The sequence below is a fragment of the Vulpes vulpes genome, chromosome 9 (genome assembly GCF_048418805.1).
Source record: "Vulpes vulpes isolate BD-2025 chromosome 9, VulVul3, whole genome shotgun sequence".
NCBI classification, from domain to species: domain Eukaryota; kingdom Metazoa; phylum Chordata; class Mammalia; order Carnivora; family Canidae; genus Vulpes; species Vulpes vulpes.
The window spans coordinates 107,892,839-107,920,312 of NC_132788.1; the positions used below are offsets into that span (position 1 = coordinate 107,892,839).

General features: G+C 59.0%; 1 protein-coding gene and 1 long non-coding RNA gene across 6 annotated transcripts; both read right to left on the reverse strand.

Annotated features, from left to right (window-relative positions):
* Positions 1 to 536: 536 nt before the first annotated feature.
* On the reverse strand, positions 537 to 6,370 carry LOC140593983 (uncharacterized). Its single transcript, XR_011994522.1, has 2 exons — positions 6,185 to 6,370; positions 537 to 3,840 (listed from the first exon to the last, which is right to left on the reverse strand). It is a non-coding gene; the product is annotated as an uncharacterized lncRNA (long non-coding RNA).
* A 454-nt stretch (positions 6,371 to 6,824) lies between these two features.
* On the reverse strand, positions 6,825 to 26,511 carry THOP1 (thimet oligopeptidase 1). 5 transcript variants are annotated; one of them, XM_072721872.1, is made up of 14 exons: positions 26,352 to 26,490; positions 25,049 to 25,402; positions 23,964 to 24,186; positions 21,367 to 21,515; positions 19,954 to 20,061; positions 16,880 to 16,982; positions 13,774 to 13,934; positions 12,919 to 13,054; positions 12,106 to 12,472; positions 11,590 to 11,791; positions 9,223 to 9,409; positions 8,940 to 9,068; positions 7,862 to 7,998; positions 6,825 to 7,350 (listed from the first exon to the last, which is right to left on the reverse strand). In XM_072721872.1, the coding sequence occupies exons 3-14, from the start codon at positions 24,058 to 24,060 to the stop codon at positions 7,195 to 7,197; spliced, it is 1,932 nt and encodes a 643-aa protein (XP_072577973.1). In that variant the 5' UTR covers positions 24,061 to 24,186; positions 25,049 to 25,402; positions 26,352 to 26,490; the 3' UTR covers positions 6,825 to 7,194. The 5 variants fall into 5 exon arrangements, with proteins under 5 accessions (XP_072577973.1, XP_072577974.1, XP_025874987.1 ...); XM_072721873.1 differs by having other exon boundaries at positions 23,974 to 24,186; positions 24,959 to 25,402; XM_026019202.2 differs by lacking the exon at positions 25,049 to 25,402 and having other exon boundaries at positions 6,825 to 7,353; positions 23,974 to 24,186; positions 26,352 to 26,511.
* Positions 26,512 to 27,474: the final 963 nt, after the last annotated feature.

Consider the following 27,474-nt stretch of genomic DNA (forward strand, 5'->3'; position numbering starts at 1 on the left):
AACATTCCTGGAGACCACACAGGGGCATTAACCTCAGTCCTGTAGTAATTAGGCCCCCAGGGCATACTTATCTCATCCCTGCCCCACCTTGACCACCTTCACCCCCTGCCTCCACCCCCACTCCAGCCCATAGTAACCACAAATGTGCTCTCTTTTTCTGAGTTTAGTTTCTTGGGGGCTTTTTGGGGTTTTTTTGTTTGTTTCTTTAGGGTGTGTTCTTATGGAAAAAAAAAATAATCCTAGTCAGGTAAGGTTGTATATATGGTATGTGACCTAGAGAAGTAATATCTAAGGCCTTAGAGTATATCATAATTTCTTTTTTTTTTTTTAAAGGTTTTATTTAGGGAATCCCTGGGTGGCGCAGTGGTTTAGCGCCTGCCTTTGGCCCAGGGTGTGATCCTGGAGACCCGGGATCGAATCCCACGTCGGGCTCCCGGTGCATGGAGCCTGCTTCTCCCTCTGCCTGTGTCTCTGCCTCTCTCTCTCTCCCTCTCTCTGTGGCTATCATAAATAAATTAAAAAAAATTAAAAAAAAATAAAGGTTTTATTTATTCATGAGAGACAGAGAGGCAGAGGGAGAGAAGCAAGCTCTATGCAGGGAGCCCGATGTGGAACTCGATCCCGGGACCCCAGAATCACACCCTGGGCTGAAGGCAGGCGCCAAACCGCTAAGCCACCCAGGGATCCCCGAATCTATCATAATTTCAAAGTGATTTCAGCATGAGAGACAATGAAAAAAGTGGCTACCGTCCACACAGATAGTGAAAAAAAGTATTTCGTTCCTAAAGCCAAGTGTGTGTGTGTAACATAGACTTCATACAGCCTCACTGGGTAGATGACGTCTATTTTTATCCTGGCAGTCAGGACGAAATGCTGTACTGCGGTGACAGTTTCTGCCTCTTGCATCAGACCCAGAGAAATGTGGGAGGCGCCCCGCCCCCTGTGGCCCCAAGAGTAAGCAGGACTGCTGTGTCCAGAAGGGGGTGAGCTTCCCAGCTCGTAGGGACCACTGGGGACAGCTCTGTCCTCACGGCTACGGTCCTGGGACCTGCGTGAAGCACCGAGGCACCCTCATGGTCAAGGGCAACCACCAGACCCTCTGCTACGTCCCACTCACCTCCATCATCTTCCGTTTTCCCTGCTCCTTACTCCTCACCGGCTGGCAAACTGCATTCAGAGGTTTCCACCATGGCTGTTTCCACTGTTTGGGCCCAAAGCATCACTGTGGCCTTGACACCTTCAAGGTCACCACGCCAGGGAAAGAGAGGGCGGCAGTGGGTGCTGACAGGGGCCCCCAGCTCCGTCATTCCCACCTGCTCCCTGATCCCCAGCCCCCTGGGGTCTGGCTGGGAACAACCCACCCCCTTCACTGACACAGACACCCCTCCCTGAGCCTCGGTACGTCCTCCTCGCGGGCAGCAAGGGCTCAGTCACTGCCGTCCACTCTCCTGGGACACTCAGGCTCCCCAGCCCCGGGGCAGCTTCACGGTGACTTTCCCAACACCTCGGGTGAAGCCAAGTGCCGGATGTCCAGCAAGCTGGGTTCCACGGCGTCTGGGCCCCCCATCTGCTGCAGCCCCAAGAACATGGTCATGGTGGCCCCGAGATCATCTCCATCCGGCCCCCAGCACGGGCTGCGAGGCTGCGTCTCTACCCCCCACTACCCCCGGTTATATCGAGCTGAGGCCCGACCAGAAACATCTGAGAGCAATAAGCATCTCAGATAAAAGAATAACATTTAACCAATACATCACACTTTTGCACAAAGTCTTGTTGAGAAAAAAAAGAAACATATTGATGCAATTAAAAAGTGGCTGCCTGCATGTTAAGGGAAACCACTCAGGTCAGGCTGCAGTTTCCAGGATGGGCCTGACGTCTTAGCTACTCCCACCCCTCGAGGCTACTTGTGGATTGTGGCTCCTGGTCCCTCATCCTGCACCCATGGCTCACTGTTCTCATCTTCTGTCCCTGTTTCCTACCACCTCCCTAGCCTAGGAACCAAATGATGGATGCAAACTGTTAAGTCTTGTATGTTTTCCTCTTAAAAAAAACGAAGAGGACATGATCTGAGCATGGACGTGGGGGAGACAGACCCCCGGCACCTCCGCCTCCTGCACCTGCACCTGCGCCCACACACCCCGTACAGGCCAACCCGTGTAACCAGCAGAGCGTTAGGAAAAGGATGGACTGTGACTTCCGAGGCCAGGTCACAAGACCCCGAGGCTCTGCTTTGCTCTGTGGGGTCAGGCGCGCGGGGAGAAGCCAGCCGCCTCGTCGCACAGGTACTCGCACAGCCTGCGAAGGCCCCGGCGGCCAGGCAGGCAGGAGGCTGGCACGCGGGCAGACCCTTCAGCCCCAGGCTGGTGGTCAGAGGATGTTCACCTCATGACACCTCAAGCCAGAAGCCCCAGCCACGCAGCTTCTACATTCCTGATCCAAAGGAACTGTAGGATTGTATCTACTGGTGTCGATGTGATGCACCAACAGTTACGTAGAACAACAGGCTAAAGGTGTTTCACCAAAGGCCCGAAGCCAGCGTTCCAGACGCCCCTGCAGGAAGGGCAGTGGGGGGGGGGGGGCACTCACTTGTTTACATCCCTCAAGCCCCAGTGGACTCAAGCTCAGAAGGTTCTTGTCCACGGACCCTGCCGTGGCCTTGCTGGCATGGATACAGGCGGTAGGATCGCATGTGGTTGGACGAGGGGAGGTTTTCCTCATTAGCACCGTCGCCACTTCTTCTACCCGTTCCCTTGAACCACTGACTTCTTTCACTTTAACACAACAAGCACTGAAATCTTAACATCTCAACAGTTCCTGGGATACTTGCGATGTAAATAATGGATTTCCTGGGTCTCCATCAATCCTCAATCAGCTTCATACACAGGAGGAGCCGAAACATCACACCCCGGCCCCTGGGGTAGACCAAGGACAGAGGCCCATGGCCTTCCCCTCCCGTGTCCTCTCTTGCCATTCCTATTGTCACTCCCACCAGCTCGTCGAGATGGGCCCTTCACTGAGATGGAAGTATGGGGTGGTGCTTCTCCAGCCTTCGAGGGAGCCCGATCCCATCTGTAAGCCCAGCCCGCTGGATCCTTGGTCTTTATTCCACAGATAATGAATCAAGACTACTACCGTGATCTGCTCCAGAACACGCAGGGTCTGTTCTTCTCCGAGTCATACTCTGGATTTGCTTACGGTGGGGTCATACGTGGGGGATCCACCCACGTGGGCCCTGTGTAGACGGGGTCTTCTCCAGCACCCTGGGTTGGAGGTGCAGGTGTCATTGGCAAGTGTGCACTATAAGGGAACCCTTCTGGGTCGGTCACGCGCTGTAGCATCCAGCAGGCATTAGCCCTGTGGGGCTGCTCTGTGCTGACATGAGACCTATGTTGAGAAACAGATGCTGGATTCTGAAGGCCTCTCTGTTCCGCGAACAAGCTACATCCTTCCTCCCTCTCTCTTTTTTTAAAAATTTATCTTATTATTTTTTTACATCCCTCCTCTCGCCTCCTTCACTGAGTCCGCGTTCTCAGGGTAGAGCATCCGTATGTCTTCTGTCCAACTCATTCCCACATGTTTGATGCTATTACAAGTAGTTAATAAGCTTTTAAACACGGAAACCTTTCCGGTTCCGAGTACTCACTGCCAGTGTAGAGACGGGTAAGAGGTTCGGACACTTCACCCAAGATACGTGATGTCAAGTAAGCATCTGGTCAAGAGTGGCTCAACATCGTTGGTCGTGAGGGAGAAGCAAAGTAAACCCACCACGAGAGGCCGCTTTGTACCACCTATCGGAATAGCTGAGATCCACTTCTAGGCATTTACCCGAGTGTTGAAAGCCTGTGTCAACACAAAGGCAGGTGCACAAATGTCCACAGTGCTTTTATTCATAATAATAGCCCCAAATTGGAAGCGGCCCCAAAGCGAACCAGGTGAGTAACAAATAATGGAATAGTACGCACCAAGGATAAGGGGCCCTCGTGGACGCCTCTCTAGATAATGACCCTCAGCATAAGAAGCCAGAGAAAACCACAAAGGGGACATCCCGTGCAGCTTAGTTCCTACAAACCTTAAGAAAATGGATCGAATCTACACTGACAGAAGCAGATGAACAGGTGGGGAGGGGTCCGGGAGGGGTGGGCAGGGCTGTAGAACCACGAGGAAACTCTGGGAGGCATGAGGATGTCGTCCTGATGGCGGTGATGCTTTCATGAGGACACGTGAGCATCAAAATACATCAACTTATATACTTCCAATATGTGATTTTGAGCAGAATTTTACCTCCACAAAGCTGTTAAACATACACACACACACTCCCCTGTAGATGTGGCTGTGGTCCCGAAACGCGTGGACAAGCCTGCAGGGGCCTGGACCCCGACTGGCCACGGTCTGGGGCTGGCCCCGTCTCCCTGGCTCAGGGGTCAGGGGTGGTGAGGATCGCTAAGTCCCTCCCAGGCCAGAATCAACACAACCCTCCTGGCATTGCCCGGGCCCTATTACCTCAACACCCCGAGTTGGAGGAGACCCCCCGACAGTCCTTGGAAGGGGAGAGGCCAGTCTGCTCTGGCGAGCCCAGCTTCAATATGCCACAGATCTCAGGGGGCTGGACAGGGACAAGGTCAAGGACAGACTAATGTGGCCTGCAGGTGACAAAGGGCTGCTCCAACTGGCTGAACAGAACAGGGGACTCACAGGCTTGTCCATGCAAAGCTCGGGGCCAGCACGCAGAGAGCGTGGCGGAGCAGCCTCCCTCATGGCTCTGGTGCCCCCCCCAGGCCTCGCCATCCGCACATCCCGCGTCCCGCAGAGTATGTCTCAGGTCTGGGGCGGGATGGGGGACGGGGGTGGGAGGGAACATCTATTCCCAGTGACAGAAGTCACAGGCCTGACAGCGCCAGCCCAGTGTGGGCATTTGTCACTGTGAACCACACCCCGGCTTGAGACGGCCTGCCGTGCCTGCCCTAACCCGGGGCCTGTGGGGGACTGAGCAGTACCCCCATCTGCACTGCAGGGCTGGCTGGAGAGCCCACGGGAGGTTTGGGGGGGGTGAGCATCAGTACCACACCGGCCTGTGTTTCCTGGGTCATGGGGGCACCCACCTGGCCTAACCTGTGCCAGAAGACTACCCCAGGCTCCACTCACCCGAAGATCCAAGCCTGAGACTTGAACCCGGGAACCAGGTGCGGGTTTCCAGAACGAGAAAGCCACGCTCATCAGTAAGGCCGCCCCGGGCCATCTCCTGCCAGGCCGCTGGCACCAGCAGGCACTGCTGGATGAGGGCGCCTGGGAAGGAGCGGACACTGGCCCTGGTCCCGGGGTGGCCCGCCTGCGGCAGCCTCGAGGTTGGAGGGAGCCTACGACGGCCCGCCAGCTCCTTCGGGGAGAAGGTGGCTGCTCAAGGCCACCAGGCCGGAGGATCCAACAGCTCTCCCTGGCACCCTGAACCGAGCCTGAGAGCAGGTGTGCAGCCTGCGGCTCAGCAGGGAGGCTGCGGGGGCGCTGAGCAGGCTTGTGTGGCTGTGCTCATGCCCCCGACCCCGCCTGCCCGCTCAGTCACAGGCCTGTGGCTTCCCCCCATCCCCAATCCCCAGCCCCCAGCTGGGGATGCCAGCACCACACCTGGATTTTGCACAAGGACCAGGTGGTGGCCACCTGGGGGCTCTGCATAGGGAAAGAGGGGGAGCCCCAGCCCCCCAACACCGCTACTGCTAGACAGAGGCCCCAACAGAAGCCCAGATGTGGTCCCTGGCGGCTCTTTGCTCCTCCTCGGGCCCCAGGTGGTGTAGGTGTAAGCCAACAGCTGGAGTGGGCTCAACCTCCCCCTTCTTAGCGGTGGCCTCACATGCCGGGGGCACACCAGCTCTGGGCCCTCGTCTCCTACCCCATCAGGCACAGAGGTGGGAGCAGGGACCCGAGCCAGGTCTGCCTAAGGGCAGCCACCGCCAACCAGCCCAGAGCTGCTGAGAACGGGCGGGGGGCAGGGCAGACCTCCCCCCACGACGTGCCAGCCCGACAGGTGCAGCCATCTGCCTCGGGGAGCTGCCTGGTGCCTCACTCTGCGTGCTGCTCCCCTTTGTGGGATGTGGGGAGGGCTGGTGAGGACAATTACAGGGCAAGTGACCAGGGAAGAGAACACAAGGGATGGCCCAGGCTAAACAAAGGGGGGGGGGGGGGGGACACCTACCCGTCCTGCTCAAGAACCTCTTTCGAATTTCCACTGTGCCCAGACAGTACCACCTAAGGCCTTTTGAAGAATTACCAGAAGATGCAGGGCGGCCGCCTGTCTCCAAGGCCCAGACTTGGCTGTGTTGCTACCAGCCAGAGGGAGCTGAGCGGAGAGGGCCACATGTGCCTTAGGCCTCAAGGTCACAGGGACCAGAAAGGTCACAGCCTGGTTTCCAGCAGCTGCGCCCATTAATCAGAAGCCGTCAAATCACAAACCCCTAAGTTGGGCCAAGGGGCCGGGACAGGAGCTGTGCCCAGCGGGCGGGGATGCAGGAGGGCGGTCTTGGCCTCTTAGCTTCCTGGAAGAGCTGAGCCTGGTCCGACATCGGCCAGGGCTGCACAGGGAGGAGGGAGGTGCAGGAAACAGACACCTCCTGGGGGGCGGGACGGCACCCCATCCCTGCACAGTCCGGCAGCTCGGCCGGCTCCCGGAGACCCAAACCTGTCATAATCCAGAACGCTCCAGCACACGGAGCAGTGCATCCCCACCTGAGGGCAGATCGCCAAGCAAGTCTAGGGCCTAACGAGCTCACCAGCACGTCGTCCATGTGTGACAACCCACAGTCTGAAGGGACAGGAGTCAGACCAGGCCAACAGTCTCTCTCTTTCCTTTTTTTTTTTTTTTTTAATGGCTGCATTTCAAAGAACCACCATCTTTTCACTCAGAAAACTTCCCAGGAAGGGGATGGATTAGTGCAACAAATTGGTGGGCGTGACTGAACACAGAGTTCTCCAGGCATCTCGAGGACAAGGCCCCATCAGCCCAGGCTGGCCACCGACGGGGGCCTGTAGAGACCAGACACAAGGAACGGACAGGGAGGACGAACAGCCCGTCTCCTCACCCGGCCCCCACCCACCCACCCTGAGCGGCAGGCCACCCCGTTTCCCGACTGGGAGCTAAGGCAACAGGGCAGCAGGAGCTGGGGTGGGGCTGAGCCCGTGGCCCGGGGCCAGCAGAGCCCTGGTGCGTCAGCAGGCCGGTGGCTCGCTGCTGTCCACCTGCAGCCCCTTGCTCAGGAGGAAGGCATCCTGCTTGGGGTCTCGGCCCAGGAAGAGCTTCAGCATGACGCTGGCATCCTGGGAGCCGCCGGGTCTCAGGATACAGCGTCTGTAGTCCATGCCGACCTGCTGGGAACAGGGTGGGGGGGGGGTGAGGTCTTCAGGCTCCCCCTGGACCGGTCCTCCCGCATCCCCTCTCTCAGCCACAAGTGGGCTCGTGCATGTCTGCGTGGGCATCAGAGAGAATGTGCGTGCTCTTCACGCACACAGGTGTCTCCACAAGCGTGTGCACGTTACTGCACACGAGCACATGTGTGCAGGGACACCACCCATCAGAAACTCAAGGCCCTTCACCTCACAGAGGCTAAGCCCAGGCTGAGCCCACGACACGGGTGGTCGAGTTCCCGCTGTGATAGGACACAAGTCTGGAAAGCTGGCTGAGCACCCGGCCCCAGGAGGGTCCAGGGTGGCAAACTCTCAGGTCTGAGGGAGGGCCCACCTCCAGCACCTGGCAAGGACTAGCCGGTGCCTCAGCTGCCCTCCAGGGTCCTGGGCTGCAGGGACCAGAGAGAGGAAAGGTCCCCTACTCCCCCACAGGCAGGTGCCGCCCCCCGCCAAGTGGCTGGCCTCCCCTCACCTTGCCGTTCAGGATGCCCTCCTGCTTGAAGCGTGTGTGGAACATGTCCATGGAGTACACCTCACTCCACAGGTAGCCGTAGTACTGGGCGTCGTAGCCACCAGCCAGGTGGCCAAAGGTCGCAGGCATGTTGGTCCCTGGGACAGATGTGGTACGGCTCTCGCTGTGGCCTGAGTCCACCCCCTCCCCGCCCCCTTGGTGCCCCTTGCCAGGAGAAGAGGGCCTCAAATCAGCCCATCGGAGATGACCCACACTCCCAGGAGAGGAACTGGCCTGACACTTCCAGAAAGCAAGAGCGGAACAACTTGGCCAAGGGAAATACAGCTCTGCTCAGTATCCGCTGACGCTTAAGAGTTCATGCAAGAGGATATAACAAGGCACACCCCTACAGCAGAGGGCACGCACTGGTTAAAAAGCTTTTTAAAGGAATTTTTAAAGTGTCTGTGGAAGAAGCCGATGCCACACTACCTACATTAAAATCCTAAGTATTTTCACATGTGTTAATCCGAGCACTTGTGATAACGCACAAAAATAGACACTAAAAGTTTATCCAGAGGGATGCCTGGGTGGCTCAGCGGTTGAGCATCTGCCTTCAGCCCAGGGCGTGACCCCGGGGTCCTGGGATCGAGTCCCGCATCGGGCCCCCACATGGAGCCTGCTTCTCTCTCTGCCTGTGGCTCTCTCTCTCTCAGGAATAAATTTTTTTTAAAAAAGAAAGAAATAAAATCTTTAAACAAACAAAATCCACCTTATTTCCTACTCCAGGGTATGAAATCCCTGGTCTCTGCTGCACCTTCCAGGCTTGTTCAAAGCAGGCTGGGTGGGGAGGGATGGGGGGGAAACACATAGAGCCGGTGCCATATGAGTGACGCAGGAAAGCATGGAGCTGCCCACACCCGCCAGCCGCACAGCTGGAGCCGGCAGGCCCAGAAGCACAAAGCAGCCAGGGGGCCAGAGGCCGTCTGCTCCCTCCTGGGCCTCCCCTGCAAACTGGCCTGACTGCCTTCACTAGATCCTTCTGACTCAGGGAAGGGCTGAGCCCCTGACCCCCAGGTGGGCCCACCTCGCGAGCAGCTACCTGGCGTGGCTGGGACCCCAAGGATCTCCTGGCAGAGGCGGGCATACTCCTCGGCCGGGTCGGCAGCCGTCTGCGTGTGCAGGGCCTGATCCACCTTGGCCAGTACGATCTGGCGCAGGTTGAAGAGACCTGGCGGGTAGAAGGAGACCGGAAAGCTGGCTCTGCATTCCTGCACCAGCGGTAAACAAAGCCATGAAGGCATGTGCCTGGCCTACTGCGTGTGGCATGGATGCACCCACCCCCCCGGAGGCCCCCGGGCAGGAGGGCGGCTCCCAGCGGGCACCTGTGTTGGCCTGCCGGGACTTGATGAGCTTCTCTAGCAGCTCCTGGGGGATGGCGCTGCCCGTCCTGTAGTGCTGGGACATCCTGAGCAGCGGCTCCTTCTCCCACACCCAGTTCTCCAGCATCTGGGAAGGTGCTTCCACGAAGTCCCGCTCCACGTGCGTCCCGCTAAACATGGCAAACTCCGCCTGCGGGGACGGGTGGAGCTGTAGGAAGGTCTGGGCCCAGCCTGGCCAGCTCCGACCCGCTGGTCTCGCCCAGGCACGCGGTGCGCAGTGCTCTCCTGAGCAGCACGCACCGGGGAGAGGACAGCAGGCCGCGTGACACCCCAAAGCCTGGGGACGGGGGGCAGCTGAGGCTCCTGGGGGGCTGCCGATATCCACGCCCAGGACACAGGGAGGTGGGAGGAGGCCGGCCCCAGCTGGCCACCTATGTTCCCCTCCACCCGCAAACCCAAAGCTCTCAAAAATCCCTACACTCTGCAAGGGGCTGGCCTGGAAACCACGGGATCTGGGCGGTCGTGTTGGAAGCACCCTGTGTTTTCTCACTCTTGTGTCAGAAATTTTCCTGAAAAAAACAGCCCCCGTCCGAGGTGTGCTAGGACCCGGCTCTGACAGCCACTCAGCCAAATGAGCTCAAGGCCCTGGGCGAGGCAGGGACCTGGGAGAGGACACAGGCTGGGCCTCACTACTCACGGACCCTATCTGTGACTCCGTCTACTTGGTAAACTTTATGACCCCAAGCCAAGGCCCGAGGCACTTCGTGGTCACTGGGCGCTCTGCCGCTGGGCTTTAGCTGGCTGTAAACCAGGGTCCTTCTCGGGATCTATTAAGAGTCCGGTTTTTGGTGGTTTTTTTTTTTTTTTTTTGTTGTTGTTGTTGTTGTTGTTGTTTTGCATTTTTGTGTTTTTATAGGCAATTGGCCTCTTTAAAAGACCTGTCTTTCGGGCAGCCCGGGTGGCTCAGCAGTTTAGCGCCGCCTGCAGCCCGGGGTTTGATCCTGGGGACCCTGGATGGAGTCCCACATCAGGCTCCCTGCATGGAGCCTGCTTCTCCCTCTGCCTGTGTCTCTGCCTCTCTCTGTGTCTCTATGAATAAATAAATAATAAAAAATCATTAAAAAAAAAAAAGTGTCTTTCAACAGAAACGCACAACACGAAGCTGTGTATACTGCTCGTCACGACCAGAGGCTCGCAGGGACCTCACCCTGTGTTCCCACAGGAGCCCGGCTTCGGTATCTGCGGACCCAGGGCTTGTGGCTTTACAGGACAGAACTGCCTCAGATAGTGAGAACGTTTATCTGGCAAGACCTGAAGGAAATGACAGAGCCGTGAGAGTCACGGGCAAAAGAATGTTCCGGATATGGGACATACCCTGAGAGCATACAGCGCAGAGGCGGGAGGCGGCGAGGGGAGCTGCGTGAACAGGACGAGGCGGCCAGGGCACACGGGGCCCCAGTGCCGGAGACTCTGCCCTGCCCCGAGGAGCCGTGGCGGCTGAGGGCCGACCCTCACCCCACAGACACCTCACACACACTGGACAGACCAACACGAAGAGCTGAGAGTAACACTTCTAGAAAAGGAAAATTAGGAGAAAAGCTCTTCAGCAAGACACAAAGCACAAACTGTGAAAGACAAAAGGCAGTACACGGAACACTAAAGTCAGAACCTTCTGCTCAAAACACACTTCTTGGTGCCCCCCATGCACGGGCACGTCCCTTGGCTGTAAAGAGGGCCGAGGCACCCACACGCCACCCCGGGGACGGACTCCGAGCCCACGACACTCAGGGAGGGCACCAGACACAGCAGGTCCCACAGGGTGTGAGTCCACGTGTGTGACACGTGCAGGACGGGCTTGTCCACAGACGGGGAGGGGGCTCGGGGGGGCCGGGAGCTGAGCTTGGGGGACGACAACTAAGAAACATGAAGGTTCTTTCTGGGTGATAGAATGTTCTGGAACATCTGGACAGCAGTGATGGCCACATACCTTGGTAAACTAATGGTCACTGAACTATTCAACTTAAAATGAAATCACCGAGAGGGCCCTAAGCTAACGACCAACGTCCTTCTAAGAGGAGATGAGAACACAAACGTGCAGAGGGACGACGACGCGAGGACACGAGAGGACTCTGGCCGCGCGCCGAGGGGGCAGCCTCAGAGGGAACCAGCACCGCCAACACACTGACCACGTGTGCCCAGCCCCAGCACCGCAGGGACACACTTCTAGCCAGGAAGCCGGCCGTCTGCCGGGCTCAGTGACGGCAACTGGCCAAGGGGGCATTGCCGGGCCCGTGGTGACCCGGGGAGTGTTCACTGTGCAGACCCACCAAGCACCAGCACCGCCCCCGTCCCCGCGGCCCCTGCCCCCACCTGAGAGCACAGCTGGTGCATCACGTGCCCAAACTCGTGGAAGTAGGTCTCCACCTCGTCGTGCTGCAGCAGGGAGGGGGCGTCCGGGGTAGGCTTGGTGAAGTTGGCCACCATGGCCGCGATGGCAATCTGGCGGCTCCCGTCCTGCCGCAGGCAGCCGGGCTGCAAGCCAAAGCAGGCCGCGTGCCCGTACTTCCCTTCCCTGGGGACAGGGGCAGGGTCAGGCCCAGCCAGGGATATGCTCTACGCACCGACTGGCCCGGGGCTACTGACCCAAGACCCCCTGGTTCCAGCACCCTGGCTCTCGCATCCCCTCACCCACCCGGCTGCCAGCCGCCGACAGACGGAGCGGGTCCGTCTCAGGAGCAGGTGCCCGGGAGCAGGAGTCCCGCCCACCCCCCACCCCCACCCCAAACACTCCCAGCCCCCGGCCGGGCCATGCACAGCGGCGGCCCCACGACCCCTGGCACAGACGAGAACGACGAGGCAGAGAAGGGTGGCCCAGCCGACACGCACCGCGGGTAGAGGTCCAGGTAGAACTTCCCGATGACCCTCCCCGACGCCGAGTCCCTCACGGAGTAGAGCTTCACGTCCTCGTGCCACACGGTGGCGCCCTCCTCCAGGTCGAAGGTCAGCCCCAGCAGCTCCTGGTAGATGCTGAGCAAGCCCTGGGTGACCACCTGCATGGGGAAGTACTCCTTGAGCAGGTTCTGGTCCACGCTGTAGCGGGTCTCCTCCACCTGGTTCATGTAGTAGCGCATGTCCCAGGCGTTGATGCGCCCGTCGAAGTCCAGGCCCCGCTTCTCGCACTCGGCCTTCTTCAGCTCCAGGATCACGGCACGCTCCTGCTCCCCGAGGGGCTTCAGCTTCTGGGCCAGCTCATCTGCGGAGGGCAGAGGGGAAGGCAAGGCTACCTCCCTGCGGCGGCTGCCCCCAGGGCACCCCCAGGCCCAGCACCCCGCCTGGAACGCCTGGGCTGCCGGTACAAGCTAGATAGGCCACGCCTCCCCCTGCAGCAGCCAGGTGGTGGGGGCGGGTGGCCCCCGGTGCCACAAGCCAGAAAGGACGGCCAGGGTGTGGACGCTTGCCCAGAGCTCACGCCACGAGACAGAGCAGGGAGCACATGCAGGCTCACCCCAGAGCCCTACGCTTGGCCATCAGGTTGGAGCCCTGTGAAGCTGACCGGGGCTCAGGGGTGTTGGGGGTCTCACTCCAGGACGCACAGAGAATGGCTCTGAGGCCTCATCACACTGTGGTCACGAACAACCCGACTCCCTCCTGGAACCCACGGTGGGAGGCTGGGGGAGGCTGGGGGAGGCAAGGGGTTACCTAGGAAAGTGGCCACCACCTGGCTGCTCTTAGCCATGTTCATCTCCAGGACGTAGTCGGCGTGTGTGCTAAACCCCAGCAGGCTGGACTTCTGGGCTCGGAGGGTCACCAGCTCTCTGAGGATCGCACAATTCTCCTGGAACCGACCAATGAATGAGCAGCTCTGTGGGTGCTGGGCCCACCACCTCCCACTGGGTCCTCTGGAACGCAGGACCACCAGCTGTGCCTCGTTTCCCTCCCTCCTTCCCATGGCCTAGGTTTCCATGGCTGCCCTGTGGTCCTGACACAACACATGCAGCTTTATAAACCCCCAGGTCCCGTTTGGACCAGAAAGGCGTCATCGTGAGGGGTGTGAAGGCTGTGGGTGGAGAGCGGTGTGGGGCCGGGACTCTGCAGGACAGCCTCGGGGCACTGTGCACGGGGAGCTCACCCCCGTCTGCTGGAGGCACTGAACAGGAGAAGCGAGGCTGAGACCACACCGCGGCGTGGACACAAATACACGCGTCTGCGCGGGAATGGATGTCTGTGCGTTGAAGACACGCCCCGGGCCGCAGTTAGAGGGCCCAGGCCAGCACACAAGACACAGAAAAGGGGAGGGCGCATCTGCAGACCCCAGCTCAAGCCCCAGCAACGCCACTGGAGAGAGAGAGAGGGGACGACTGAAGCTAAGGCACAGAGCAGTGGACGCTCGCAGACACAGAACTGGCGCTGTGGCCGGGGGCCAGAGCTGGACCCCGCGCGGAAGGCCGGGAGGGGCAGGCTGACTCGCCTGGGCGCCTGCCCACCACTGAGCCTGGCCCAGCGGGCACCGGGCACCCAGGACAGGCCCCACCACTTGCAGCATCGCCTTCCCACCTGCTTGCACCGGCAGTTGAAGGCCTCCTCCACCTTCCTCCTGGTCTCGGGCACGTGGCACTTCTTCAGGAGAGGAAAATAATGTGGGTACTTGAGGGTGACTTTCAACTTGTCATCCCCAGCCTTCTCCAGCGAGTTCAAAAAGTCCTCCGGGAGCCCTCCTGTAGGAACAAAACCAGGGCTGCCACAGGCCCGTGCAGCTGGGGCGGGAGGCAGGCTTCCCTCCCACGTGGGAGGCTAGGACGGGGAGCCTGCAGGGAACAGGGCACCAGGCCCGGCGTCCCCACCCTGCCCTGAGCCCTCCGGGAAGACGGAGCCCCGCTGCCCTTCCCAGCAGGGCTCCCAGGGAGGAAAAGCCCCACTCGGCTCCACCCTTGGCACAGGGGGCGTCCAGGGGCTGCGGTCTCTTCCTCATCCCTTCTCCACCGCGGACAGATGCTGCCCGGCCGCCCTCACCATCGCCGCGGCCCACACTTCTGCAACAGCCTCTCACCCGGCTCCCCACCTGCGAACCATCCTCCTAAGACCTGGGTGCTGCACCTCAGAACGAACACGTCCAGGGCCACCGCCTCACACCCCGCCTCTGACTCGGCCCACAGCTCCTTCCAAGGCCAGCTCGCCCGGGGCCCTCACCTCGGGACAGGTGAGAAGGGACGCGCCGCAGCAGGGTGGGCAGGGCCAGGCAGGGCACCGTTTGCGAGGCCCCCGCTTTGGCACAGAAGTGCGTGTGCACGTGTGCAGACAGACACCCACTTCCTAACTGGTGACGACCTGGGAACGACAGGCCCGCAGCAGCAGCGCGCACATCTCGGTTTCCAAGTGCCAGGCCAGGCCAGGGCGAGGACAAATGAGCCCGGGACCCCAGACCCAGAGAAAGTGCCCAAAGAACAGGGACACTTCACGCTGTAGAGGGCCTTGAGGTAGAATTAGGACAACCTGGGCATGATAACAGTGACCACGGTAGACCGCCACCCATGAGGAACGGGGCCTCCGTCCACACCGACCTCTGCACACAGATCAACCACTAAGTGGGGCGAGGGAGGTCCTGACTCGAGAGACCAGCACACGAACACACAGAAGGGGGGTCAGAGCGTCACCGGCAGCGCAAGGCGAGCGGCAGCCCCTGAGCCCCTCCAGAGAAGCCGCTGCCAGGAGAGCGCCAACCCCTCCAGGCAGGCAAGGGCACCGAAGCAGGGCCACGGGGGGGGCGCCAGGGACAGACACGCTGACCGACACCTCGCGAGTCAACAGCCCTGGCCCTCCGGCGAGCAGAAGGTAAACAAGCGCCACACCCATGCTCAGCAGGACCTGCAGGCAGGCTGGCCACACCGTCCTTGCCGTGGCCCCCCTGACCCCTCCGCCCCCGACCCCCCTGCCCCCCGAGGCCGCGGGCTCTGCTTCACTCCACGGCGCTGGGGCGACCTGCTGCCCACACAGGAGGCCACGCTGAGGCGGCAAGGCCCCTTGGGCTGGACAAATGGGCAGAGAAGCCAGCCTGCGAGGGGGTTGGCGAGCAGATCTGTCTCCCCGATTCGAGACCCAGGGTCCTGTGGCCAGAAAACACAGCGGGCACCTGTCCTTAAACAGGGGGCCACGTGGGGGACCTGCCACCTGAGGCCCAGGCACGGAGAGGACTGAACCAGAACGGGGACAGCCCGCAAGGCCCTGTTCAGGAAGGCCGTGACCATGGGCACCTCTGCAAGCTAGCGGCCCTCTGGGGGCTCGGGCAGCAGGATGGGGACCCCCGGCAGCAGGGCCCAACACGCCCTCCCGTGAGGCCGCCACCGCAGGGTCACTGCCATAGCCCTTGGGCGCCTCACACGGGACGGGCAGGGCTCTCGCAGGCAGCAGTGAGACCGCCGGCCTGGGCCTTTCCAAAGCGTCCGCGGCGGGAGAGATGAAAATGCTTTTGTGAGAGGCTGAGGGGCAGTTCAACAGGAAGGAGCCAATGGGACGCCTGGGGGCTCAGTGGTTGAGCGCCTGCCCTTGGTTCAGGGTGTGACCCCCGAGGTCCTGGGATCGAGTCCCGCATCGGGCTCCCCGCGTGGAGCCTGCTTCTCCCTCTACCTGTGTCTCTGCCTCTCTGTCTCTCCTGAATAAATCTTTAAGAAAAAAAAAAAAAAAAAAAACAGGAAAGGAGCCAAAAGAGATAGGAAAATGCAGCGTGCTCCCTGACCAGACCCTGACGGCGGAGGAACACACAGAGGGTCAGCGGGTCGGCAGAGCAGGGCACGCGGGCTGCATTCTCAACATCACGGCTGTTCCGTGCTGTCTCCCGGTGGGAGGGGTGTGTGGAAAGGACACGGGACGGCCACACTCCTGGGCAAGGCTCCCAAGGCCTACGACACCTCTCCAACAGCGGGAAGGACGTACGTGTGGCAGAGACCACAGAAAGGGCAGGAAGTCAATGTCAACGCGGGGCCAGGAGAGCCGAGCGCACGGGGCTGCCCGCCGTACGGCTCTCACAACTTTCCCACAGCTGCCAAGTTTACTGAAAATGAAACCTCTGGGGCGAGAGCAGCAGCACAAACAGTAAAAACTAAAAAAGACACCTCAGCCCCAGCCCTTCAAAATCCCCTACAGCCAGTCTGGGAAGAAGAACCAGCCAGGATTCAGTCTATCTCCTCTCACAAGATTCAAACAAGAGGGCAGCCCGGGGGGCTCAGCGGTTTGGTGCAGCCTTCAGCCCAGGGTGTGATCCTGGAGCCCCGGGATCGAGTCCCATATCGGGCTCCCTGCGTGGAACCTGCTTCTCCCTCTGCCTGTGTCTCTGCTTCTCTCTCTCTCATGAATAAATAAAGAAAATCTTAAAAAAAAAAAAAAAAAAGATTCAAACAAGAGCAGCTGGCGGGGGCCTGGGGCCCAAAGGGAAATCCTGGCCAACTCAGCCACTAACCCGGTGTTCCCGGCATCACTCGATCTGGAAATGTGAATTCCTGAGCGCTAAGTGTTCCAAGTGGAGACACCCCCTCGCCCCAGGGCAGTGGGACACAGATGTCCCTGCACTTTGGAAGCTGGCGGGAGGTGGCCACGGCCTGGCAGGGTCCTGGGACGGCGCGCCAGCCCCCCCATCCCGCGCCCCCCACCACACGCCCCCCATCAGTACCCAGCTCCTCTCGCGTGAGTGGCAGGAAGGTCGTGTCCTCGTTCAAGTTCTTGTTGAAGTCGATGCACAGAAGACTCAGCTTCTTCTTAATGCTCTTGATTTTCTGGAGGGAGGAGCACAGCTGTGAGCGGAGTGTGGCCACCAGGGCCGGGGGCTCCCTGCCTGCGGGGAGGAGGCACAGACCAGGCGGGAAGAGGGATCGGAAAAGACAGACATCAAGTCCTGGCACTGGTCTGCACGGCGCCAACAGAACACAGACACCGGGTTCCGCGGAGCAGCCTTGGTGACCCTGGGGACCTCGGGCTCATGTCCCCATCTGTTATGGGTCCCCGGCCAAGAGCGCTCTGGACCCTGTCACCTTCTGGGTCCACAGCCTCGGCTTTTGGACATTTTGACAGAGCAGCAGCACAAAGCCTCTTCGGAAACTTCGGGTGGGGGTGAGGCGCGGCCCCATCAGCCCCCCCCCCCCTCTCCCAGGGGCCTGGAGCCAGCCCAGCCCTCAGAGGGACACCAGCTGCTGGCCAGCAGCGGCCGGAGGGCCTGGGCCGGGCGGGTGAGCCCCTGGCTCAGAAGCGGCCCCAGGCCATGGCCTCGCAGGCCACCACCTGGCCAGGCGTCCTCTCGGCGGACAGCAGCACACCCCAGGGAGCGGGGCCCAGTGCAGAGCCCCAGCTGGACGCCTCTGTGAGACTCCCTGCTGTACCCCGATCTCCCCTGCCGAGGCGGCTCCCAAGTTACAGTAGGTACAGCCCCCAGCGCCACATGCCGGACCTTCAACAACATGGTGGGGCTCTAAGGCCCATGGGGACACCCGGCCGGCTTGCTCAGGGGAGCACGGGACTCTGGGCCTCGGGTCGGGGGCTCAAGCCCCATGGGGGGCATGGAGCCTGCTCTAAAAAAATGCAAACAGCCTTCCGTTGCTCTGGCCGAGCACTCAGCGAAGCTGAGGTGCCCCCGTGGGTCTGGGCCCCACAGTCCTGGGAGTGAATCTGACTCAGGTCCCACTTACACTGGTTTGTTTTCTGGGTTTTGTTTTCAAGATTCTTGTTTTTACAAGGGCGTCCGGTGGCTCAGTTGGTTGAGTGACTCACTCTCAGTTTCTGCTCAGATCGTGATCTCAGGGTCCTGGGACTGAGTCCCACATCAGGCTCCCTGCTCGGGGTGGGGGAGCCTGCCTCTCCCTCTCCCACTCCCCATAATTGTGCTCTGTGTTAAACAAGTAAAAAAAATTTTTTTTTTAATTCATGAGAGAGAGAAAGGCAGAGACACAGTCAGAGGGAGAAGCAGGCTCCCTGCGGAGAGCCCAACACGGGACGCGATCCCAGGACCCCAGGATCAGGCCCTGGGCTGAAGACAGCGCTAAACCGCTGAGTCACCCAGGTTGCCCAAGTAAATAAAATCTTAAAGGAAAAAAAGAAAGAGAGAGATTCTTATTTTTATGTAATCTCCTCACCCAACATGAGGATCAAACTCAAGACCTCGAGATCAAGTCAGCCAAGCGCCCCTCACTGGCTTTGGTTTTAACGGCAAATATGCCTCATCTCTCGGAGCCCTGGTTTCTCCAGCCGTGAGGCAGAGGCGCTGGCCTAAGCAGGACAGCGTCAGTTCCAAGTGACGAGAGAGACAGTCGCTGAGCTCTGGGTGTGGACCCAACGTCGCATTAACCGTGTCTTTCGTTTCCTGTGCCCTGGTGCTTTCCCAGCTGGGCGGTCTCGCGGACCCTGGAGGGCTGGCCTCTCCTAGGGGTGGCCAATTCCCAGCGACGGTAAACAGCTCACCCATAAGGGCAGCTCTTGTGTGCAAACCAGCCAGTCCAGAGCCCACAGCTCAGCCATCCCTTCTGTGGCTGCCTGGCACTCAGAGAAAATGGGGAGGGAATGGGGCGAACAAAGATCCTCAGTGATTAGCCACAGGACAGGGGCAGGCACGGCCCTGATCGCCTCTGATACAGGCCAGACTGAAGGAGATGCCATCTGTGAGGCTGGGACGTACGATAATCAACGTGTATTTGCTCTTCGTCCCTGTTCCTGGCACATGGCTCCTAAAACCTTTGGAATTTCTTCAGCGACAAGAAGACACTGCAACAGCCCAAGAGACAAGTGTGTGGGGCCCGTCGTGTTACTCATCACCAGCCCCTATCCACTACACATGAGAGCACGTTCCTGAGATGACTTCTGGGAAGCTGCTGAGGATGGGGGCCGGGGACCACCCACGGAGCAGCGCGGCCCCTCCTGCCTACCCCGGGAGGGGAGAGGAGAGGAGCTGGAGGTGGCAGGCTGAATCAATCACCAATGGTTTAACCAGTCATGTCTACACAATGGGGCCTCCGCAGGACTGCTGAAGGACAGCTTCAGGGAGCTTCCGGGGTGGCGCACACACTGGGAGGGCCGAGCCCCGTGCCTCTCCCCCACACCTCTCCCTGCGTCTCTCCTCCACGTGGCCGTTCCAGGTTATGCCCCTTACGAGAACTCAGTCATAGTAAGCAAACTTTCCCTGAGTCCCGTGAGCTGCTCTAGCAAACGACGTGAACCTGAGGAAGGGGTGGGAACCTTGGAACCACAGAGCTAGTCACTCAGAAGTAGAGATGACAACCTGGATGTGGTCGTTGACTGTGTCTCAAGGTGGGGCAGTCTCGAGGGGCCAAGCCCTGAAGCTGGAGGACCCGACATGTGTCAGACGGTGTCAGAATTGCGTCTGACTGTAGGACACCTGGCTAGTGTCACAGAGAAGAAAACCACACACCTCTGGTATCAGAAGGAAGCTGTGGTGTTGATGTCAGAACAGGAGGCCCACAGTGAGACAGATTTCCTTAGTGCCATGGCATCAAAGTCCCGGCGAGGACCGACCAAGGTGTTCCCCCCAACTGTACACTCGCTCTGTGGCTGAGGGAGCGCCAGGCTCTCAGGAAGGCCATGCTGCTGCATCAGGGAGGGTAGATGTGGGTGGAGGGAGAGCTGTTCCAGACAGATCTCCCATTCCAGAATGGAGGCAGCAGAGAGGTGGGCACCCAGCTAGAGGCTAGGGCCTCAGGTGGCGCAGACAGGGGAGCCCCTCCGACCCCCGCCGGCACTCACCTGTTGAGTGTCCTCAGGTAGGTGTAGGCCGTTCCTTCTGCCCAGCTTGACCAGTCGCTCCAGGTACCGCAGAGCCTCCGGCCTCAACGAGTCCTTCTGAACTTTCTCCTAGGATAAGACAATCCCAGCGCTGTCGATGACGAAACACAGGGGCACCGCCAGGTGCCAGTGAGGCAGCGGGAGGCCGGGGCACCCGCACAAACATCACTGCACGGAACAGGGACGCTGTAGCCATGGTGGGGGGCGCAGCAGACGCCCTATCCAACCACACCTAACTCAGTGAGCAGGCTCCCAGGCAGCCGTCCCAGAGACACCAACGCTGACATGTGCCCCAAACCCGCCCATGGCACCCGCTTCCTGGGAACAGCCCAAACTAAAACCAGCCTGCAGGGCCTCACACAGGGGAATGGCTGAATGGGAATGAGAATGGTGGGTGGTCTCAAGGTCATTATCCCTGTTGGGACAGTGACTGGTTTCACCAAACATCGTGCTGGGGGAAACTGGGCTAACCACAGGCCACACTGTCTGAATCATTTCTTAGAATGGCAAGTACATCTACATAGATCTCGAAGCTACAATTATTTTTTTTTTAATTTTTTTTATTTATTTATGATAAGCACACAGCGAGAGAGAGAGAGGCAGAGACATAGGCAGAGGGAGAAGCAGGCTCCATGCACTGGGAGCCGGACGTGGGATTCGATCCTGGGTCTCCAGGATCGCGCCCTGGGCCAAAGGCAGGCGCCAAACCGCTGCGCCACCCAGGGATCCCTCGAAGCTACAATTAAACACAAAACACTGCTCGTGCTCCCGCAGGCCGCCCACCTGCACTGGCCCCAGCGCACGCCCGTGTGTGCTCCTGACCAAGGCGGTGCGGCAACAGGCGCTATGGGACAGCGCGGACGAGCATCACTGTCCACCTCCACAGCTCCCTCCGACACCAGCAGCCAAGGCCCGAGAGGCAGGACACTAACCCTCCCTGCGGACCCCCCAGCAAGGTCGGGAAAGGGAAACCATGTGCTGGACGCAGGAATGGCTTAAAGAGTCTAGGGCTTTTAGACTCTATGTTTGTGTTTCTCTGCATTTGTCTGTCCTTCTTTCACGTTCCTTCACTGTGCTAAAACAGAACACAAAACTTACCACCTCAGCTGTTCTTAAACGCACGGTTCAGGGTTTAAGTGCACTTGCACTGTCACACAGCAATCCCCACCAACCACCCACAGGGCCCCTCAGCTCTCTACCTCCTAGGGTCCGAGAACACAACCATCAAGTCTAAGGAGGTTCTGACCCAGCAGTGCCCATCTGGATGCCCCTGAGTCTGTCCCTCCCAGAGTTTACCACCAGCATGCCTGGTGCTGTGCCCCATCAGCCGTGCCCCCAGGCCAAGTGGACGTGGGCACCTCGCTGCATCCTCACCTGCAGCCAGACAATCCTCTGGTACACATCCTGCCTCATGCTCATCTCCACGTCAAACTCAGACAGCTTTTTGTCCGCCTCTGTGCTGGCCGTCCGAATGTCCTTGGATGGAGAAACGTGCTGGGGGAAGTCCAGGATATTCCTCTGAACTGAAACGGGGAGAGAACAGGACAGGTGTGAACCTAGGCCCCGGGTATAAACTGGCAAGTACTGGCCTCACCCCCACCAGGCACACAGCTCGTCTACATCTCATCTGTTCCGTGAACGCTTTCCACACTGAGCCCTGGGCCGGGAGCCGGAGGGAGGGGCATGGTCATCCACGTAGGATGGAAACAGACTCAACTGCCAACACTCCAAGGCAAGGACTGTGACAGAGAAACATGACAAGACCTAGAAAGGCTAAAATAACTCAAATCCAGAAAGAAGCACAGCTGCTGATGGCAGCATCTTAAACTGATCTCTAACTTACAGAGCACACCTGCATTTGGTTAGACAGAGGAAGCATGGAAGGCTGTGAGAGCGTAAGCTGTAACAGTCACCACCTGACCGGCAACCCACCAGTAGGTGCCCACCCTCGTGAAGTGAGAACAGGGAATCACACATGTTCACAGCAGCTGGACCAGGAATAACCCAACAGTGGAGATGACCCAAACGTCCACTGACAGTTGGACGGACAAACACGACGCACCTACCACCCATGGACACATCACTCGGCCGTGAACAGGAGGGAGGTGCCCACACGTGCTGCCTGGGGGACGGACTCCGAGCCGACACTCAAGGAAGGAACCAGACACTGGAGGCCCCACGGGATGTGAGTCCACACGTGTGACACGTCCAGGGCAGGCTCATCCACAGATGGGAAGGGGGCTCATGGGGGCCAGAGAGGATTAGGGGTGACTGCAATGCGGGATGATTTCTCTTCGGGGTGATGGAATGTTCTGGATTAGACCATGATGATGGTTGGACACCTCTTAATATAAAAACCACTGGAAGGTATGCCGTAAGTGAACAAATTCTATGCTACGTAAATCAGACCTCTACAGAGCATTTAAGTTTTAAAACGCATATATTCTGTCTTGGGAAGACCTACATTCCAATCGCTGCTTGGTCGCTTGCGTGGCCCCAGGGCAGACCTGCCGTGGGCTGCCCAAGAGAGAACAGCGAAAAAGACAGAAACAGCATCTGTCCGTCTGCGATTTACAGGCTCACAAGCGCCTGTGACTGTACCAAGTGTGACAACAAAATGGTGCAGAGTGTGGGATCAATGCAAGCAGCTGGTGTGAGCAGAGGGGGCGTGGGAAGGGGCTCCCGAAGGGAGTAAATCTGTGATCACAGAAAAGCCCAAAATCCAGTAGGCAGGGCGTGTGAAGCCCCAAGACGGGAGAGTGCGCAAGTGCAAGCGGCCACTAGGCCGGCACACACAGACTCAGAGGAGGGGCAGAGAGGGGCAAACTGCACAAAAACCAACATCATGGACTCTGGCCTTCGTCCGGGTGGCAGTGGGACGACACTGAGGGGCTGGTGAGGGGAATGCCACAATTCAATTTTAGTTTCCTCTAATATTGCTGGGGTGGGTTGGGGGGCCTGGGGGCCTCAGTCGGTTAAGCATCTGCTTTCGGCTCAGGTCATGACCCCTGGCTCCTGGGATGGAGCCCCACATCAAGCTCCCTGCTCAGCGGGGAGTCTACTTCTCTCTCATCATGCATGCACGGACATGCGTATGCTTTCTCTCAAATAAATAAAATCTTTAAAAATAAAATTTCTTGGGCTATTGAGGAGAGACAGAAAAAAAGGCTGTAGGAGTGAAGCTGGTATCTGGCAGGGCTGCGCCCAACAGGCAGGAATCAGCCTCATGCAATTGCCAAGAGTCTATCTGGAAAGAGACTGGGGGGTGGGGGTTGAATGGGGCGCCCAGAAACCCACCGCATCCAGGGATGCTCCAGGAGAACCCCCCAGGTGAGATTCTCCAAGGTTTCCAGAAAAGGACTTTTGCTGGATATCCAGGGGCAAGGGTTTCCTCAGTTCGGAGCTTTCTGCTGCGAGACTCGTCTCAGTCTTTTGCCCCCACACTGGCAACCTCTACAGATGGGCCTTGAGGTAGCAGCTCTGGATCTATCTGAGCACCTCGCCCCTCAAAGGGAACAAACAGATCCTAAGGAGAAGGACCCAGGTGGGTGGTGGTGATGAGGACACCTGATGGCATCAGGTTACCTAAGGTGCCGGGGCGGGGTGGGGTCGGGGGAGCGAAGGGGGCCAAGTTCAGTCGCTCAGAGAGAAAACACCTATCTTCTGGGACAGAGGAAGGTGCGGGAAGCGGCGGCTCCAGTTTCAAGGCTGGCACCTGAGCTGGCTCCTAGAGAGGAGTGCTGCTGTCCTGCTCGGATGCCGTAGCCCATGAGGACCAAGTACGCCAAGTAGTGCAGTACGGTACACATGGGAACCAGTGGCACCAGTGCTCTTGCTGAGCAGATGCCTCTACCGGCCATCAGCCCCTTTATCCGTCACCACCCCCCCAGAGGGTAGATGGCCTCACCCACGGCCAGGGTCCAGGAGCTCCAAGGCCTGGGTTGCGTCTGCCTCCCCGCCTGGATCCTGACCTGGATTTACCTGTGTAGGACACCTCCACATCGGCCAGCGCCTTGAGGGTACTCTCATAGGACACGTCTTCAAACTTCTGGGAGCCCACCTGGTCATACACACGCTTAGTCTGCTCGATGAGCTCCACAGTGAGCTCCTCTATTTGCTGGGCGCTCAGGTCCCATCTCAGGTAGTTCACCACGGAGCACGGGGCCGCTGTGTCCAGGGCATCTCCTACACAGGCTGAACAGAGAAGACACAGCCCCACACTGAATGGGTCTGCTTCCAGGACAGAAGGGTTAGACTAACTAGGGGATGAAGGGAATGGACAGCACTGTTTCCCCATGAAGGTTGGCAAGCCCCAAAGGCTTTGTGGGGGAGCACAAGTCGATCAATCCTCTAAAGCAGCAGAAGATGCTGCACCCCCGGGAGACACTGGGCGATCTCTGACATGCTTGTGCTCGTCGCAACTGGAGAGCGATGCTATTGCATCGAGTGGGTGGTGGCAGGGCCCAGGACACCCCCCCTAAGGGACCCAAGCCCCAACGCTGGCAGTGCTGGGGTGGATATTTGGTATACACCTCCATCACACTGAATTAACTTGTTTGATGACAGGGTGCTACCCCCCGATGTCCCTTGACATAATGCGACGTTTGTACTGTATTACTTTCCTAAAATAGAGAAAATCCTTTATTCCTAAACCATCCCTAGCCCCAAGAGGTTTTGCATAAGAGACTGTGGTCTATGATAACAGCTGTCACTTAAACTGCTGTGCGGTGTTCAGGATGAAGATGTTTTACTTTCGTTCCCTCACGGTCCTATGTGGCCCCCATCATACAGATGGAGGTCCTGAGATGCGCACGATTTGTCATGATCGTGCACATTTGACATGATCCCATGCCAGAAGTGGCAGAGGTGGGATTCGAACCCATGCAGTCTGACTTCAGCTCCAACCTTGAACCAATGTATCATCTGTTCCCCCCTCCCCTGCTTTGTAAATATCTGGTTGTCCAACCTTCCTGCCCCTTTCCGAGGCTCCGCCCCGCACTCAGGTTTACAGTTCAGCCCTTACTGGACTCTATACCAGGGATTAGCAAACAGTGACCTGTTTTTGTACACCCCTGGTGCCCAGTTGTGACAACCACAGGTGTCCCAGACACTGCCCAGTGTCCCCTGGCGTGGTGCCATCACCCTGGCTGAGGATCACTGACAAACAGTTAAGTGGGGAAAAAGAAAGGTTCTGGAGCCGGGCCAGGTGGGATGTTCTGGCCAAGTGACTGCTGCGAGCTTAAGGAAATGCTTTCTGCTTGTAGGGCACCGTGGACTTCAGAACCACAGAGAAAAGACGCGGGTCTGTGCCACGCTGGGTGGTAAACGAGCGCTCCAGAAGCTGGGACAAGGTAGGAGATACGTGTCAACAGCTACAATCGTCAGCAAAATCTCCTGGAGGACGCAGGACCTGAGAAAAAAAAAAAAACCGGAGCAGACGCATTCCTTCTGTAGTATCTCAGCTTGCCACCTACGTGCTGGGTCTCCGGGCTAACGACGATCCTGCTGCAAACAAGGCAGACAACATTTCTGCCTTCCTGAGACCTCGAATAACCCAAATCACGATCATCAGTAACGCAATTATCGCAGCCGGTTGGGGAGTGGGGCGGGAAGAGAAACCAGCAAGAGAAAAAAAACAAACAACTCAGGAGGCAACCACACAGCAGCCTGGGCAATTTTCTAAATAGGCGACGCACATCCCATCACTTCCATAAGGAAAACGCTTTCGGGACACACCCTTCTGCCCTTAAAAATAAAAGCAACTCCCAGCCCCGTTCGGGCGGAGATGACTTGTTGCTACTCAAACGCGCTCCGCGTGCACGGGCCTGGCCGCTGTTGCCCTCGCCGTTCCCGCCACCCACGACGGTCCTCCTGCACGTCTTGGCAGCACAGCTGCTTGCCGCCCCGTTCCGGGGGGAAAGGCCACCTCCTCCAAGGAGCCCTCCGGGATTGCGCGCGCACACTCTTCCCCCCCCCCCCCCCCCCCGGGCAGCGCCGTCAGCCCCACCACCGACCACTCTGTAGAGCGGCTGGCCTGCTTCTCTGTTGAGCGAACGCCTGTCTCCCGCCCTGGAACTCCGCCGAGGGCTCTCGGTCGCCCCCGGGGCCCGCCCCGCGCTCAGCCCAAGCCGCGCGGAGCTGACTGAATGAGGGAAGCGCCGGTAAAGCTGGTTTCCATTCATTCGGCCGCCGACGAGGCGGGTCCCGGGGGGCCGATCCATCCCCCGCCCCGACCCGGGTCCAGGCCCCCGAGGGTCACTGGGCTCGGCTCCTAGGCCCAAGCGGCGACCCCGGCGGGCGCGAGGCAGGCAGGGGCGCCCGCGTGCGGCGAGCGGGGCCGGGCCGCGGCGCAGCGGTACCTGCTGGGGGCTTCATGGTGGGCAGCTGCGCGCCGGCCGCCCCTCCGTCCTCCCGCTCCGCGTCGCGCCACCTGAGCCGCCGCAGCCAGCCGCCTCCGTGCGCTCCGGGTCCGCAGCAGCCGGGACCGAGGCGCCCGCCGCCCGCGCGCCCGCGGAATGCTGGGAGGGCACGTGTGCCGAAGGCCCAGGCGCACGCGCGCCCCGGCTCCGCCCACACCCCGGAGGCGGAGCTTTGGCGGGCTGACGCACTCTGCGCACGCGCCGGAACCCTCCCTGCCCGTGATTGGCTCTCGCGGAGAGAGGGCGGGACCTTCGGGGAGGACCCCCCCCCGGGACGTTTCCGTGGAAACCACACACAGCTGGCGCCCCGAGCCTCGGGTTCTTTCCTCCAGCGCTTCTCTGCCCGAGCTCCCGTACTAATTTGTGCCTGCCTCCTTTTCTACCTAATTGACTGTGTACCTGGCGAGTTTTGCAGGTTTTCCTCCCGCACCTGAGCTAGTGACCGCTTATCATACAGATCTGAGGCGCGTTTTGTACATCATCCCAACCAGCATCCTGCCCCTCCCAGCATCTAAGGAGTGGAGGCTCGACACATACATCAGCAGAACCCGGTAAATTAACCCAATTAAATTAAACGCAGTTTTTTTTTTTTTAAATCGAGAAAGCTTCAGTAAACGAATCCAGGGCTTCAAACAACAGGTGTTTTGGAACAGGACAGTGTTTTATTTTTTTAAGATTTTATTTATTTATTCATGAGAAACACAGAGCGGGGGGGTGTACAGACACAGAGGGAGAAGCAGGCTCCATGCAGGGAGCCTGACACAGGACTTGATCCCAGGTCTCCAGGATCACATCCTGGGCTGAAGGCGTTGCTAAACCGCTGTGCCACCCGGGCTGCCCCCAGGACAGTGTTTTAACCTATAACTACTGTAGTTCGTTAAAACAAACCACACACACACGCACACACATACACAAAAACCCCACAAAATCCTCAACTAAGGCGTCCAGGAAAGAAAATCTACTAGGACTAAATTGCCAAAGAACCCACTCCCCTTATGTCTGCAAAGGAAATTTTTAAAATCCCCCAGCTTTAACCATGCATGCATTTTAAATCGGATACAAG